This window comes from Vigna radiata, chromosome 6 (genome assembly GCF_000741045.1).
Source record: "Vigna radiata var. radiata cultivar VC1973A chromosome 6, Vradiata_ver6, whole genome shotgun sequence".
Taxonomy (NCBI): Eukaryota; Viridiplantae; Streptophyta; class Magnoliopsida; order Fabales; family Fabaceae; genus Vigna; species Vigna radiata.
The window spans coordinates 7,278,966-7,293,667 of NC_028356.1; the positions used below are offsets into that span (position 1 = coordinate 7,278,966).

At 29.9% G+C, this 14,702-nt stretch overlaps 1 protein-coding gene across 1 annotated transcript; it reads right to left on the minus strand.

Moving 5' to 3' along the window:
* Positions 1–1,800: 1,800 nt before the first annotated feature.
* LOC106763157 (transcription repressor KAN1) lies at positions 1,801–7,678 on the minus strand. The gene is made up of 6 exons (XM_014647363.2): positions 6,074–7,678; positions 5,715–5,791; positions 5,144–5,189; positions 4,594–4,756; positions 2,382–2,481; positions 1,801–2,286 (listed from the first exon to the last, which is right to left on the minus strand). The coding sequence occupies exons 1-6, from the start codon at positions 6,957–6,959 to the stop codon at positions 2,170–2,172; spliced, it is 1,389 nt and encodes a 462-aa protein (XP_014502849.1). The 5' UTR covers positions 6,960–7,678; the 3' UTR covers positions 1,801–2,169.
* Between the last annotated feature and the right edge of the window lie 7,024 nt (positions 7,679–14,702).

The window sequence follows — 14,702 nt, forward strand, 5'->3', positions numbered from 1 at the left end:
TTAATTTTTTTTATTGCCATACGTGTCTGGATCAACTGTATGGGATTTGTTTCTTTAATTATGTCTTAAGTTCCAACCATGAATATATATAATTATGTATATAGTGATTGTATTTGATTCCAAGAGAATTACCTTTCATAAAAGATAGTTCTAACTTTAAGAAAAGAAAAGTATCTTTAGAATTGAGGGAATCTAACATAATTATTGGAAGGTTATAAGTAAGGATAATATATTAAAAAAAAAAAGTTCTAGATGTGATCAATATTGAAATTTAAACTTGGATGATCAATGTTGAAGGAGGTACATAATATTGGCATTTTAAAATGAGCAACAAAAGCAAAAATAAAAAATAAAAATAGATTTTTAAAGCATTTATTTTTAAAATTTGTATCATAATATTTTTTCAACATTAAAGTCAACAAAAGAAATGATAAAATAATTAATTGGTTGATTTTTCTTCTTATTGACTCAACGTGGCTCCTAGGAAATGACCATTATATTCTTAATGAAAAATTTTGAAATACTTTTCAGACTACATAATATGAAAATTTTCCAGATTTTACCATATGTAATACATTTGAATAAATAATACATTTTGAATTATAGAATCTATAATGTATTATTTATTCAAATAAACTCAATTATGTTTCTTTTTTATTCACTTTCAAACCTCGAATCTTTAATAGGAGTTTGAGCCAAAGAATTATACATTCCACATTATATAATCCAGAATGTTTAAAATTAATATTTTTGAATTCTACATTATGTATTCCAAAATATTTACAATTCTACAATATGAAACTATAGTTTCGGAAGAGTATAATGGGAATTTTCAAAAATATATGGGGATGTAAAAAAACAATATAGGAGTGCAGAAAGAAATTGGCTCACCCCTTCCAGTTAAGTTTGCCCCAGCTCCAGCCCATTTTCATCATATGTCTTGTATATGGCATGATAGAATTAAATATAAATTATATGCTTTTATGTTTAATTGAGATTACATTACTAAAAATCGTAAAGTGTAATAAAGTAAATACTTTCAATGATAAAATAAATTATCTGTATATGTAAATTATTATGTATTAAAACAAACTATACGACCTAATATTCATAACATACCACTAATAGTTCAATCTATAATTAATCATGAGATTTTATCACATGATATTTAAAATCCTGATACAAATACAAATAAGCTATTTAATTGTACTTTTAGAAAAGTCAAAGTTTATTAACATTTTTTCTTATACATCAAGAGTATGGATTATGCCCTAATTATGTAGTAAGTCTAAATATTTTTATGAAGATATATTTTAATTATTAACATTATTTATTTACTTTAGGAAAAGCTCAAAGTGTAGAAAGAGAAGAAAAAAAAGCACAAATATTGAACTTAGCTCTAAATTAAAATTTGGAGTTTAAACTTTTGTAATAAAAAATATGGTTGGAATGAGATTTTAGTGATTTGTCAAGTGACTAAGCTTTTTATATAAAAAAATGTAACTACATTAAGTATTTTAAAGGAAGATACTAATGATATATTTTGCTCCAATCTAAAAGGATAAATGTAGATTATATAACTTTTTCTTTAAGTATTTAACATAACTACACGTTACTGTTTCAAAATTGAAATCAATAGTTAAGTTAGAACAACTTGATGAGTTTATAAAATTTGATATTAATATAACTTTATGATATAGTTAAGTCCTTACCAATACAAATACTTTTTTCAATATAATTTGAAATACCTGAAAAAATGAAGTAAAGAGAAAAGGAGAGAAATGAAAAGATTATAGTTCAACAACAAAAAAATATGATTAAACTTGTTTATTCCTTTCCTACACTTTGAATTTTCAATCTTTGCTCTTGTACATTTGCATATGCATCATCTTGGTTCATAAAGCCTTGTTGCTACATCATAATTTCCCGTGGTTACCTTATCCTCTCCGATAAATAAAAACAAAATATAGAATGTGAACAAAACTGTCATGAACTGAAAACACTTCCCGAAGCACAACTAGAAAGGGTCTTTTCTTCATCTCCTAGACACCAATTTATATTTATCTAAATAATCAGCTCTACATTTCATAAAAGATGATGAAGTTGTCACCATGGTTTATAAATAAAATTCCAAAACAAAACCAAAACAAGGGAACAAATCAAGTTTAGTTACGCTTGCTCTTTGCCATCCCAATGTGGTCTTCCTAATGTGAATTCCAAGCTTGGATTCTTGCACTCCAAATTAGAACCTCCCATGTTGTTCTTCTGTTGTGTTGAATCACACTCCTGTAAGCTCATTTGTTACTACTGTGCTAACATTGTAGAGCAAAACATTCTCAGTTCTTAATATATGCAAACAAATGCTATGTCTCTCTGGTTACCTGAATTTGATGAGCTCCTGATATTGTTTGTGACTGGAGAATAGGTGATCTGAGACCATCTATGTCGTTAGAAGTTGTTCTTTGTCGCGATTCTCCACAACTGTTGTCGGTTCAATGAAATTCAGAATGTCACCAAGAACAACATGCAAAATATATATGTACCATGTACCATATACAATAAGATTAATGTGCTAGAAAATGGTGGAAATATATATATATATATATATATATATATATATATATATATATATGTGTGTGTGAAGATTATATTTATGTATCAAGACCATAGGCATTAATTATATTCTTTACACGTATCTTTGACCTTGATATTTTACCAGTTTTACATCTTCATTTCCCCCCCTCCCCCCAGCAGTCAAAGCTATGTAACTGTGTATACACCGTTTAATCCAAAGAGCTTAAGCTTTTTCTACTGTTCTTTTTCCACTTGTAGTCAGCAATGCTCATAATTAACTAGTAGATGTGAGCATTCCAAATTAAAACGATATTCAAATGGAGCAAATTTTGTTTTAATGATTGCATATTCTCACTATAGCACTTACAACTTACATTGGAAAAAAAAATCACTTCAACTAATTAGATTTTTACTTTTAACAAAGAGCCAACTACAATAGGCATTTTCAGTTTATAGTGTTATGTTTGAATAGATGAGCTTATCCTTCTTTGAGATATAACAAGGCCAGGAGAAGCTGCATAGTTTTGTTAGTTCTATTTTATATCTGCTGCTGATTTTCTACATATATAAAGATTTTTATATGTGGTAGTACTAAGCCGATTTATATTTTCTAAATAAAAATTGTTCATGACTTGGCATTACTCAGTCACAGTAGTTTCCACGATATTTCAATAATAGAGGCTACCCTTTCAGGTTTTCCAGCTTTTGAAAAGTACATGCTCTGTGTGAAAGCTAGGTTAGGTTGCACAGTGAGATGGTATTTTGAGTACTAATTTATTTTACCTTAAAAGGAATTCTGGCTTTTTTTGTTGACTCAAATACGTAATAAATCTATGTGAAAATAGGCACTGTTAGGCCAAAGTCAGGACAAATTTAGAGATATCTAGGCACTAATAAGCTACAGCTCTTGAACTGTGAAGATGGGTTTTGTTACTTATTTTGAGCAGTTTTGTTAAAACAGGCACAGCACAAAGGTACATGTCATATGTTTCACTTGCTATTCATGTTAAATAGTGTTACTTCAAAAAGTCAAAAATTCACATCACATATTTATACTCCAACTATAAAATATCTCAGGTGAAGGAATTTTTGGATCTTATTTTTTTCAAAGCTTCGTTATCATGCAAGAGAGTCTACTTATCACCTTGAGGTGTAATGTGTATGTATGTATCTTGAGCATTCACTTTTACTTCTTTAAGAAGAATATAATTTATATTTTAAGAATAAAAACAAAGAGTCTCTTGCTTAATACATTATCTATATATAAAAGGTTTCAACTGTCAACAGCCTCTATCAGGAATCTCTAAGCTAAGCACCATGGTAGAAAAATAAAACAATGTACACCATTTTAAGCTAAAAAAACTGAAATATATAGAATATGCTCATTCCCTCCATGGACAATACACAATGTGTTTCAGTATACACATTGTTAATACGAATATCTGAAGTTAAAGATACTGATATTCGATTAGAAGAAATTTCTTATTTGGGTTAATAAGACTCCATATATACATATATAACACTAAATAGGTATGCTAAAAGAAGCAGCATTAATGGTGGGTAGCAGCAGGAGTTGTTAATAAGCTCATATTAACAATTCTTCGAAAGGAGAAAAGAAAAAGGGCATGCAGCTATAGGTGCTGTGTTTTGCTTTTATCCCAATTAGCGTTTCATTATGTCTTGAAAGCTTTCCTTTATTATATACCCATCATGTCTTCAATATACATCTTGGTGAAAAAATTCGCTGAGGTACAAAAGATATATAAAAGAAAGAAAAACAACCAAACACAAGCAAAGCAAAAGCTGACACAAGAACCCTTTTTATTCTTCATAAATAAAGAATCCGGTGGACGTGGGTTTGCAATGCATTGATATCCATCAGATACCATGCAAAGGCAAAAGCAAATAAAAGCACAATCATAAACATGTACGTTCAAACAGCCTGCACACTACGCAGAGATATTAAATATACATATATATATATATATATGTAAAAGAGAAAATTGGTAAGTGTTGTACCTTGAAGAATTACTCCAAAGAGTGGTGGTGGAAGAGTAGTCCATGTCTTGTTGCGCCACCCAATCCGGCCGCCCTCTGTGGCTGGGAAATTGCCGGAGACTGCCCCGATCGGCGGTGCTGCCAATAGGAGATAAGTCATCCTCTCCAGACCCATCTGAATGGCCTGCAAAGTCAAAAGCTTTTAACGTTTCATATATATAGCATACACATGTTTATGATATACGCATGCATGCATCTTATAGTACTTTGTATAATTTATTTTGGACTAGTGTGAAGTCTTGTTCAACATCTGATATCTCTGTGCAGGGCCTTTTTTTTTTATTAAAGGGTGTGTGGTTTGTGTAAAAGTACGAGAGGAGGAACAAGAAAGGAATAGTTTGCGGTAAAATTAAAGGTAATAGTAAAAAAAATGTAGGGTCTAAAAAGAACAAGGTGTGACATTATTTCCCCATTATGTTATGACAAAAAAATTAGTTGGTGCATGCTTAAGAAAAAGATAAGGCTGCTAAAAAAAGAAAAAATGGGTTGAAGATTAAGCAATACGAATTACCTGAAGATGCTGCAGGTTTGTCAGTGGTCTTAACAGTTCGATACATCTGGGAAGAAGTCATAAACAAAAACAAGGCATTATATAAAAGGCTTTTCCATGGTTGGAAGAAAATCCATTAATTAGTGTGCGTGACTGCGCAAGATGTGTATATATGTATATAAAAATCCAAATTTTTTATTGCAAAATTCATTAAAGAATAGAAAATGGTTTCCCATTTAGATCCCTTTTTTCACTCTCTGTCTCTCTCTTTCTATGTTGGCTTCTGGGATTGTCTGGGTGGGTTACCTCATTAATCACGAGGTTGATGTTTGATGAGGTTGTAATGAGAGGGTGTATTATTGGAAAATGATGATCTTTGTCTGTTCTCTCTCTTTCAAAGCAGAAACTGTTTTCTGTCTGGTCTTCTCAGACGTTAAAGGCTCACTACTCAGCTGACTACAGACTTTAAATTCATTCATCCACTCCCACATTCACTGCTTTCTTCATCGGTTACCGTGCCAGTAGGATAGACAACAAACACCGCCCCACATGAACATAGAGAGAGAACAGAAAGAGGAATTCAAAACTATACCTGCAAATGGCTTTTCACATGAGCTAATGTTAGATCCTTCACATCCATGAGCTCAAGAACTGATTTTGGAGTAGCTCCTGATTCCACCATATCCAAACGCATTAGATAAATAAAAGCCTATATAATTTAATACACAGAAACTAGTACACACCATCAACTCATTTTATAAAAATAAAGAACCAGACAAAATAGAAAATCAAAATATAGTCAACTTTAGAAAATGAGAGTACAAACAACAAAAAATCTTTCTTTTCGATGAAATCAGCTACTTGAATAATCACAGGATACTATTAAAGATATAGGGGTTAAGAGAAATTAAGAAAAATTAAAAGGGAGAAAATTAATGAAACGTTGTTTACTTTCATGCCCTCCGAGAAGTTCAACCGCATGGACAAATCGAGCATGGAGGGTGCTTGTCCACCTCATTCTGGGTGCTCTCATGCTCCTCTTGTTGGGAAGCTTAGACAAAAACCTTGATCTCATGAACCCTGAAGAGGCTTCTGAAGAGCCTACCCCATATTGGTGCAATGGATGAGATTTGAAAGCATCGCCGGAAAACCCATTAAACCTTGTGGCAGTGGCTGTCCTACACCCCACGGTGGAAGCGTTGTTCAAGAAGGACATGGGATCCACGAAGTAAGGCGAAGGTGAAGAAGAAGGGGCGGTTGTGGAGCACAGAGAGGAACACGAGGAAGAGAGAGAGGGGTAAGAAGGCATGTGATGATATAAGCACATCTTGGTATGAGGATCCTTGTTGTCTCTAGCATGGTCCATGGCCACAAAAGGGAACGAACGGTTGTGATACACCGGAATCCCCTTGATTGGCCTCAAGCCGTCGGATGATGATACATCAAGCAATGAAACTCCATAGTTTATGTGATTCAAGGGAGTGTTGGCACTTGTAGGAAGACTTGTTGGAATATTACTACTAGTAGTAGTGCTGCTGCTGGTGCTGGAGTGGAGAAGATGATGGAAATGGGTTTGGGTTGGATAATAAGGGTTGTGTGGTGTTGGAGTTGGTGTTGGTGGCGGTGTTTCCCTTGCTGAAGTGAAATTTCTTCCAAGAGAGAGTTCTGTGTGGGCTTGAGACACAGTCCTTGAAAGGAAACTAGGTTGGGGTTCATAATTGGCGATGTTGTTGGTATTGGAAATTAAGGAAGAGGAGATGCTTGGGGGGCTTATGTGAAGAGAAAGATCAGGAGCAGTGGTTGAAGTAGGCTCAATGAAAATCCCCTCCAAGGTCATCTTCTTTATTTAGATGGCTTGATGCTCACAAAATATATATATATATATATATATCTATGTATATATCAAACACCTTTCCTTTTCCTTTATTAAAATGGCATCAGATTTTGACACTCCTCAGCAATTAAAAGTGCAATATTCACAAGGTGAGGAGGAGGATATATAAGGTAGCTAGACCCTGCAACAGTGTGTATGATATAATCCCTTTTTCACTTTTGTATTTTCAGTCTTTCCCAAGAAAGGAATCTGGAAAGCTTACCAGGAAGAAGTTGTGAAAAAAGAGAAAAAAAAAAAAAAAAAAAAAAAAAGCTAAGATGAAGAAAAGAAGGTAGCGATCGAGCTAGAAGAAGTGAGTGTTTGAAATTTTTGAGAAACAAAAAACAGACATGCTGAAGAGGTTGTTGTGAATGTGGTGAGAGTAAGAGAGAGAGAGAAAGAAAGAGAGATTGTTGTTGTTAAGCTATAGCAGTGAGTGAGGTAGAAGGAATGGAATTTTAAAAGGGAATTGAATTAATAAAAGGAGAGAGGGATGGGAAGGAAAAGAGGTGGATTTGGGTTTTGTTTTCCTCGAGAGTATATATCGGAAAATGACAGTAGAAGAAGATGAAGGAAGAAGATAGAGCACAAGATGTTTCTGTTTTTCTCTTTCTCTCTCTCTTTAGTCAAAACCCACAAAAAATGTACCAAAAAATAAGATGACTTTAGATTTGCCTTCCGCGGAGTGGACGGGATAAAAACTCTTAGTCACTGTGATTCTTTTTCCCCCACTCCCTTCGCTACCATCATCATCATCATCTCTTTCTTCATCACAATCTCAAATATAATATTCATAATATTGTTATTATTATTCTTTTAAGTAAATTAACCACTGCTGTCTCATTTTCTTCCTTAAATAGGAATGCTTAGCTATAGGACAATACTCTTCTTTCCTACAAAATTATTTCGTTTTTGGATTCACATTTTGTAATCTTCTCACACACACAAAAACAGCTGATTGACTTATCAAACACTGACAAAAAACCCACCCTCTTTTTTCTTCCTTTCTTCATTACCCTTTATTCCTGTTTTTGAAAACCATACAAACACTTTCACTCTCAATTTAATTCCTCTCTCTCTCTCTCTCTCTCTCTTCTCTTTCTCTCAATATTTTATTCAATTCTAATGGTGTGCATTTCAAGATTTTCTTCATTCATTAGTTGGGAAATTATTACAAATAATTCTCACATTTTTAATTTTCATTTTTCCAACCAGGTCACATGCTAATCAATCAAATTAAATTAGCATTCATTACATTTAACTAATCAACCCATTGTCTTACAAATTTCAATATTTCGGCCATTTTAAAACTTTTACTTAAGACCATCATTCTCATCCATAATCAAACTATTTATAATAATTCTCTTACAATACCAATAAATAGCTAAAGAGTTTGGTAATTTCTTTTGTTTAGAAAGTGAGAAGAATGGGTTTGACACTATATTGGAATGATTGAAAATCCTTAAGCATTGACCAGTGTTGAAGATGGGTAAGGGTTTCCAAAACCCTAGGCTAAATCGAAGATAAAAAAGAAAAGGAATCCATAAGTATGATATTGGGAAGTAACCCCTATCTTTAAATGCTGACACCGTAGATGACAAACAATGCTCTAAGCTTGGTCTTGGAGTCTCAGCTTTTTTAATCAAGCAGTTAATTAATGAAGGTTTATAGTTAGTGTATTGTCCCACTGCCACCAACTCCAATGTTACCAAAGGAAAACACTAATTCAGAGGCACTGTTTGCGGGATCCATTAAATGCTCAAATTGGGTACAGTGAACTTCATTAATTTCTTCAGCTTTCACATACACATTTTTTCATTATTTAACTAAACTAAATTCTTTTTTTTTTATTTTTATTAATATAAGTGCTCGTGCAATAATGTAATATTTTTTTTTATTTAAAACACTGTTTTTGCTTCCCTGTCCAAAACCTCACCATCATAATTCATCACCTTGTTCTCTTCTCAGACAACCCTCCAACCATTCTCCTACAATTTCTGTCATCTTCTTTTGACGCGTTATGCTGATATAATGGTCTTTACCCAACATGCACACAGAAGTAGTTAAATATTTCATTCGTATTGTTCATCGAATAATACCAAATATTAAATAAATCAAACTCCTTCCACAGATCATGATCATTACAAAACACCTTGAATCCATTTTTCTATCTTCTCCCTGCATGCCCAGGAATTTTCAGCAAGCTACTGTAGTAATCATTTTTTTTTCTAAACAAATTTACTTCAATTTAATTATGTTTCAGCTTCTCATAACTAAAATAAATGGTTATTTAGTTTAGAGAAAGAGTTTCCCACGATTGTTTGTAAGTACATTGCTCTTTTCCTTTTTAAAATATTTTATTATTTAAGCCTTTTGTGCAAAAGTAAAATTTAAAATATCAAGAGTCCTAAAAAATAATTTTTAAATAAGTAATTTATTATTTTAGATTGTATATAAGTTTAACTATGCAGGGCCATATCTACCTACATTCAATTTCCATGCTACATCCAAAAATATAAACATATGTTTGATATTAAAATTTTCACAATTATTTTTATTTAAGTTATATACCCTTTAGTATATTTAGTACATATTAAATTTTTTTTCTTGTTTTTTTGTTTTCATGTATTATATATATAACGATTTAAATTTAAACTATATACCTTGTTTATTGTATAATAAGTATGATAAAAAAAAAGAAAATATTTTGAAAAAATGTATATATAGATTTTAAATGATTCATTTTTTACTTCAACTAATATTTTATTCTCTAAGTTATTAAATATTCAAAATTTTCTCTCTAAGCTTCATAACTAACTGGTCATTCTGATTCACCTAGGTTAATTGTAACATTGTTCAAGGTAAATTGTCGTTCTTCCCATAACCAATTCTATTTATTTTTCCTTGTTCTTTTGGAAAGAGAAGTTGTACTTTGGTTGTTTATTCAAGTATAAAAGGGGATCTAATAACAATATAAACAAAAGGTTTGGTTGCTATTTCATTACAATTTAGCTAAAGAACTAATTAAGTACGCTGTTTATTTGAGTTTTGAATTATATATTTTGAGACATATATAACGTTGTTTTTTATTGATGTTAAGATTCCTTTGAATTGAAATTGTGTGGAATTATGGTTTGAACTATATACACTCATTTTGTGTTATATTGCAATTTGTTTGGAATAGTTAAATTTAGTTTCAATTGGTCCATAATTAATGTTGATGCATATTTTTGTTGATAAAAGAATTAGTAGGACTGCTTATTGAGCATTTTCTGAATTAGTCAACACCATACCATAAATCAAATATCAAACTGGGTGGTAAGTAAATCAAACAAGAGTTTGTAATAATTTTTTTCTTTTTGTTGATGAACAAGTATAATGTCATAATCAGAATTCAAAAACATAGCACTTGATCTCAAATAGTCAAAGTTGAAATTCTGAAGTTAAAAAAGGTCAATGTTTGAAATTTGAACACCTTTCATCCGTACATGCATTATGAAAGGATTAAAAAAGTGGATGTATAGTTTTGTTAAAATTCTATATGGTTAAAATTTTTGCCATTTTCAAAGCAGCTTTTAAACGTAGCAGAGAAAGAAAAAATGTTTCTTAATGAATTGGTCAGAAGACTGTCATAACATCCATAAAAATACTCTGCTCTTCTGTGTTCACACTCATATTAGGCACAACTTAGATAAAAATTTTGTACTTGTATATCATAATTTCATCTAATGCTCAGAAATATTACCACACAACTCTGCAACTAGTTTTTTGGGTCAATTATATATTACAGTACAACTTTTCTCGTGAAATTAGCTCAGTCAAAACATTTCAAATCAATCAGTTAACATAATGTAATGTAATGTGAAGTAGCCGACACATTGAATGTGATTTCAAACTGTTAAAATAAAATATATTTTCTTCTGTTTCTTCATAACATCCACGTGGAAGATATAAGGTCAATAATACTAAGACCACTGCCAGTATATAACATATATAACATACAACAAAAGAAGAAGAAAAAAACAACAAAAACTGTTTTGACATTCAGTCATCACCTTTTAAAAGCTCAACTCTAAACAATTTTTTTATTAGAAATCTTGTATAAAGAATGAGTAATTAAATTCAAACTTGAAGTAACTGTATTATCAAATCTAATTTTAATTAGTATAATTAAATTTATGGAATTATTCTTAAACCACTTGGTGACATTGTACTAGTATTTTTGAGGGATTTTGTCACTTGAATTTTTTTTTTAAAGTTTCAATTTTCTTTTATTCTGTGTGGTTTTTGAATATTAATTTTTTTATAATTCCTTTCATTACATCGGTATTTTCATTATTTGACTCAAATATCTTTTAAAAAAATTTAATAACTTGGATTAAATAAGAAAATTATAAATTTAAGCTAGTGTAATATCTAAGCTTGTTTTGATTAAAATTAAACTTTAAATGAACTTATAGATAATGTGTAAACATAGAATATGCATATATATATATATATATTTTATTTAATTTATAATTTTATTTTCTCAAAAATAAATTCTCTCGAACTTTAAACAAAAATATGACTGCTGGTATTTTAAGTAGTGTTGAGGTACAAACTTGATAAGGGATTTATTAAATTGATAGAGTGATGGATTACTTGGATTATTACTTGATTTTTTAAGTGTTAATAAAAGTTTAACCTTACAATCACCTTAATCTAAATAAAGGGGTTGATGGTTAAATCTATTTAATGAATTGGATGTTTGAATATATGGAATATAAGATGGTTGAATTGCTGGATACATGTACATGAAAGATGCTATATGTATATATATTTTAATTTTGTTCGTTTTTGTTCATTTCAATTGGTTAGTTTAGTTAATTTGACTAGTAAATTGTGTTTTCTTTATATCTTATATATAGGAAACTTTTTGTAATAGGTATCTATCATTATGATTTCTCTTGTTCCAAATAATTTTACTTTTTTTATAGAGTTTCTTTTTCATGATGTTCTTAAGAATAATGTATATTTTTTTTTTTATTTCTTCTTTTCTTTCTTAATGCTGCCTTGATCTTGTGTTTGTTTCTTTTCTTTCTTTCTTTTTTCTGTTTTTGTTTTTTCATTTTCTTTATTTGGCTATAATTTGGAGAATGTATGACCTTAATAAGGTATCAAAAATCATAATGTCAGAAGATTTTGACTCAATCATAGAAAATGAAGTCACTCGATCAATGATAAATTTGGATATATAATTGGTGTGAGTAATTACACATATAATAATAAAATATAATTAAAGTATTTATGCATTATTGATAATTTTTTGGTAAGGATACCAAATCGTTACCAGTAATACAGTGAATATTTCCAGTATCGTTCGACCAAAGGAATTTGAGTTAAGTTGTTCAATTAAAATTATTTATCAAAATCAATTTAACAACAAATGACAATTTGATTCAGTGAACTGAAAGTAAAAAATTAACAGAATATTAAAATTTGAAATTAAAGTTGGAATAAAGCTTCGTTAGAATTGAATTCATGACTAACATTACAGTAACTTATCTGAACAATATAATTTACTTTCAAACATTAACATCACATTATCTTGGTTTAATCCCTTAAAACAAGTTCTAAAGAATTATGCCTAATTATTAATTCCTTAAGTAATTAAACATAACTTTTGCATTAAGATATGATGTTTACCAATGACCAGAAGAATTGAAATTATTCCTAGCATCGTTTCTTTTGGTTGCTTTTCTTACGTTCATACTCAAATTTACTTCCCAGTACAATTTGAATTTATTATATACATCATACTTCCGTATAATGACAAGTAAAACAAGAAAAGCATATGAACACAACTTAACAGGAAAAATTACATCAATTGTCAGTCATTACAATCAATTCCAACAAATAGAAATTTAGCCTATTCTAGACATTACAAACGTACTCATTTCAGCAATTCATTGCATAATGTGCAATCTTGATGTCTTGAGAGGTCTTCTGATGCTCTCCTGAACTTCTCCAGAGCGTTTTTCTATTTTTCGTGTGTCAAAAGATTGTTTTTCTATTTCTATCACGTCTTTTAAGCCAATCAACTTAATTAATTCGATCAGCGCACAGGTGTGTGTGTGCTGTGCGAGTTAATTTTAATTGATGCACTTCAACTACTGAAATTCGCTAAATGCACAAGCTCTGGTGCGCTATGCGAATTTCAAAATTAATGTCTTCTTTAACTGTTTGATTCGCTCAGTGCAAAAGTACTGGTGCGCTGTGCGAATTTCTTCTACTGGCTTGGCTCTGTTAATTTTTCTTTGACTGTGCGAGAATTGACTGACAAACTCCAAATTATACACTCTTTCTTGAACAATAATTTACGTAACAATCTATTTCCTATTATAACTTTTCACTAAATAAAAACATGAATAATTATAAGATTGAGATTATGTAAAAACATCTATTTTTCACACTTATCAATTATGATAACATATAATTATATATATAGTGTATACAGTTGGGGTGATGAAGAGATTAAGGAAGTAGGTAAGTGTAGTTAAGAGGATAAAATAGATGGGAAAAAAGGGAAAGCATAAGTGTTAGAAAAAGTGGGATGAAGAAAAAAAAAAGAGGTTTTTGTTAGTGATGATTGGAAAATAGAGTTAGATATTTAGCTCCCACATGATGACATTTATTAGATGTCAGATTGAGAAGAATGTATGGTAGAGAATATGGAATGGCGTGTATTATCATACTTAATATTTGGTACAGAGCTGTACCGTGCAAACAATAGTCATTCCTCTCTTCCATCATCACCAACCATTCATCATAAGGGTCCCATCATATCAAACAATTTCCCCCACATCTTCAAAATAATACAAATCTTCCTATACTTTTTTTCAAATCTTTCTCCTTATCTTATTATTTTATAGATATACGTATAAAAATTATACATTAAGTAAATTTAAATCAATTTATAATATATTAAAAAAAATCTTATTTTCAAACCATTTTTATAAAATTAAATTAGATTTAAAATTCCCTTTCTAATAATATCACATTTACTTTTACAACATATCAATTCTAATGTAAACATGCACTTCAAAATAGTTTTAGTGAATATTTCAATCATATTAACTATTAACATTGCATTTGTTTTTACTAAAAAAAAGTTATGTTTCTCTCTAAACCTTTTTTCTCACTTTCCTGAATGTTTATATTGCAGTTAAATTTTTATCTATATATTTCAAATGTATATCACTGTTAAATTTTTACTGTATGTTTTCAAATATGTAACATATTAAAATTAATTACATTGCATGTGTTTTCCTAAAGGAGAAATTATGTTTTGCTCTTCAACCTATTTTAGATTAATTTATTTTATAGCCAAAATAAAATAAATGAAAACAAAAAATAAGACTTGAATTTTAATAAAAATATATTTAAAAAGTATATTACAAATAGCATAAAATGTTCCGCAATTGAAATCCAATACAATTAAATTATGACGTTTGAATTACTATATTTATAACGAATTATATTTTTTTATATGAAGATAAAGTTTATAGTAAACAATGTTTTTTAGAAACAAACTAATTATTTTAGTACTAATTCAAAAGTTGTAATGCAATAAACAACTTTTAATCAGAAAATTTGAACAACAAAATAATTATAATAAATAAATTGTGTATTTCAACCTTAAAATATCTAACATAGCAAATTATTTCA

Coding starts and splice junctions, on each gene's coding strand:
- LOC106763157 (XM_014647363.2), bottom strand. CDS start 6,959: ATGACCTTGGAGGGGATTTTCATTGAGCCTACTTCAACCACTGCTCCT. Junction 5,190..5,714: donor ATGTGAAAAGCCATTTGCAG/GTATAGTTTTGA, acceptor ACTTCTTCCCAG/ATGTATCGAACTGTTAAGAC. Junction 2,482..4,593: donor CTTTGGAGTAATTCTTCAAG/GTACAACACTTA, acceptor AACCGACAACAG/TTGTGGAGAATCGCGACAAA.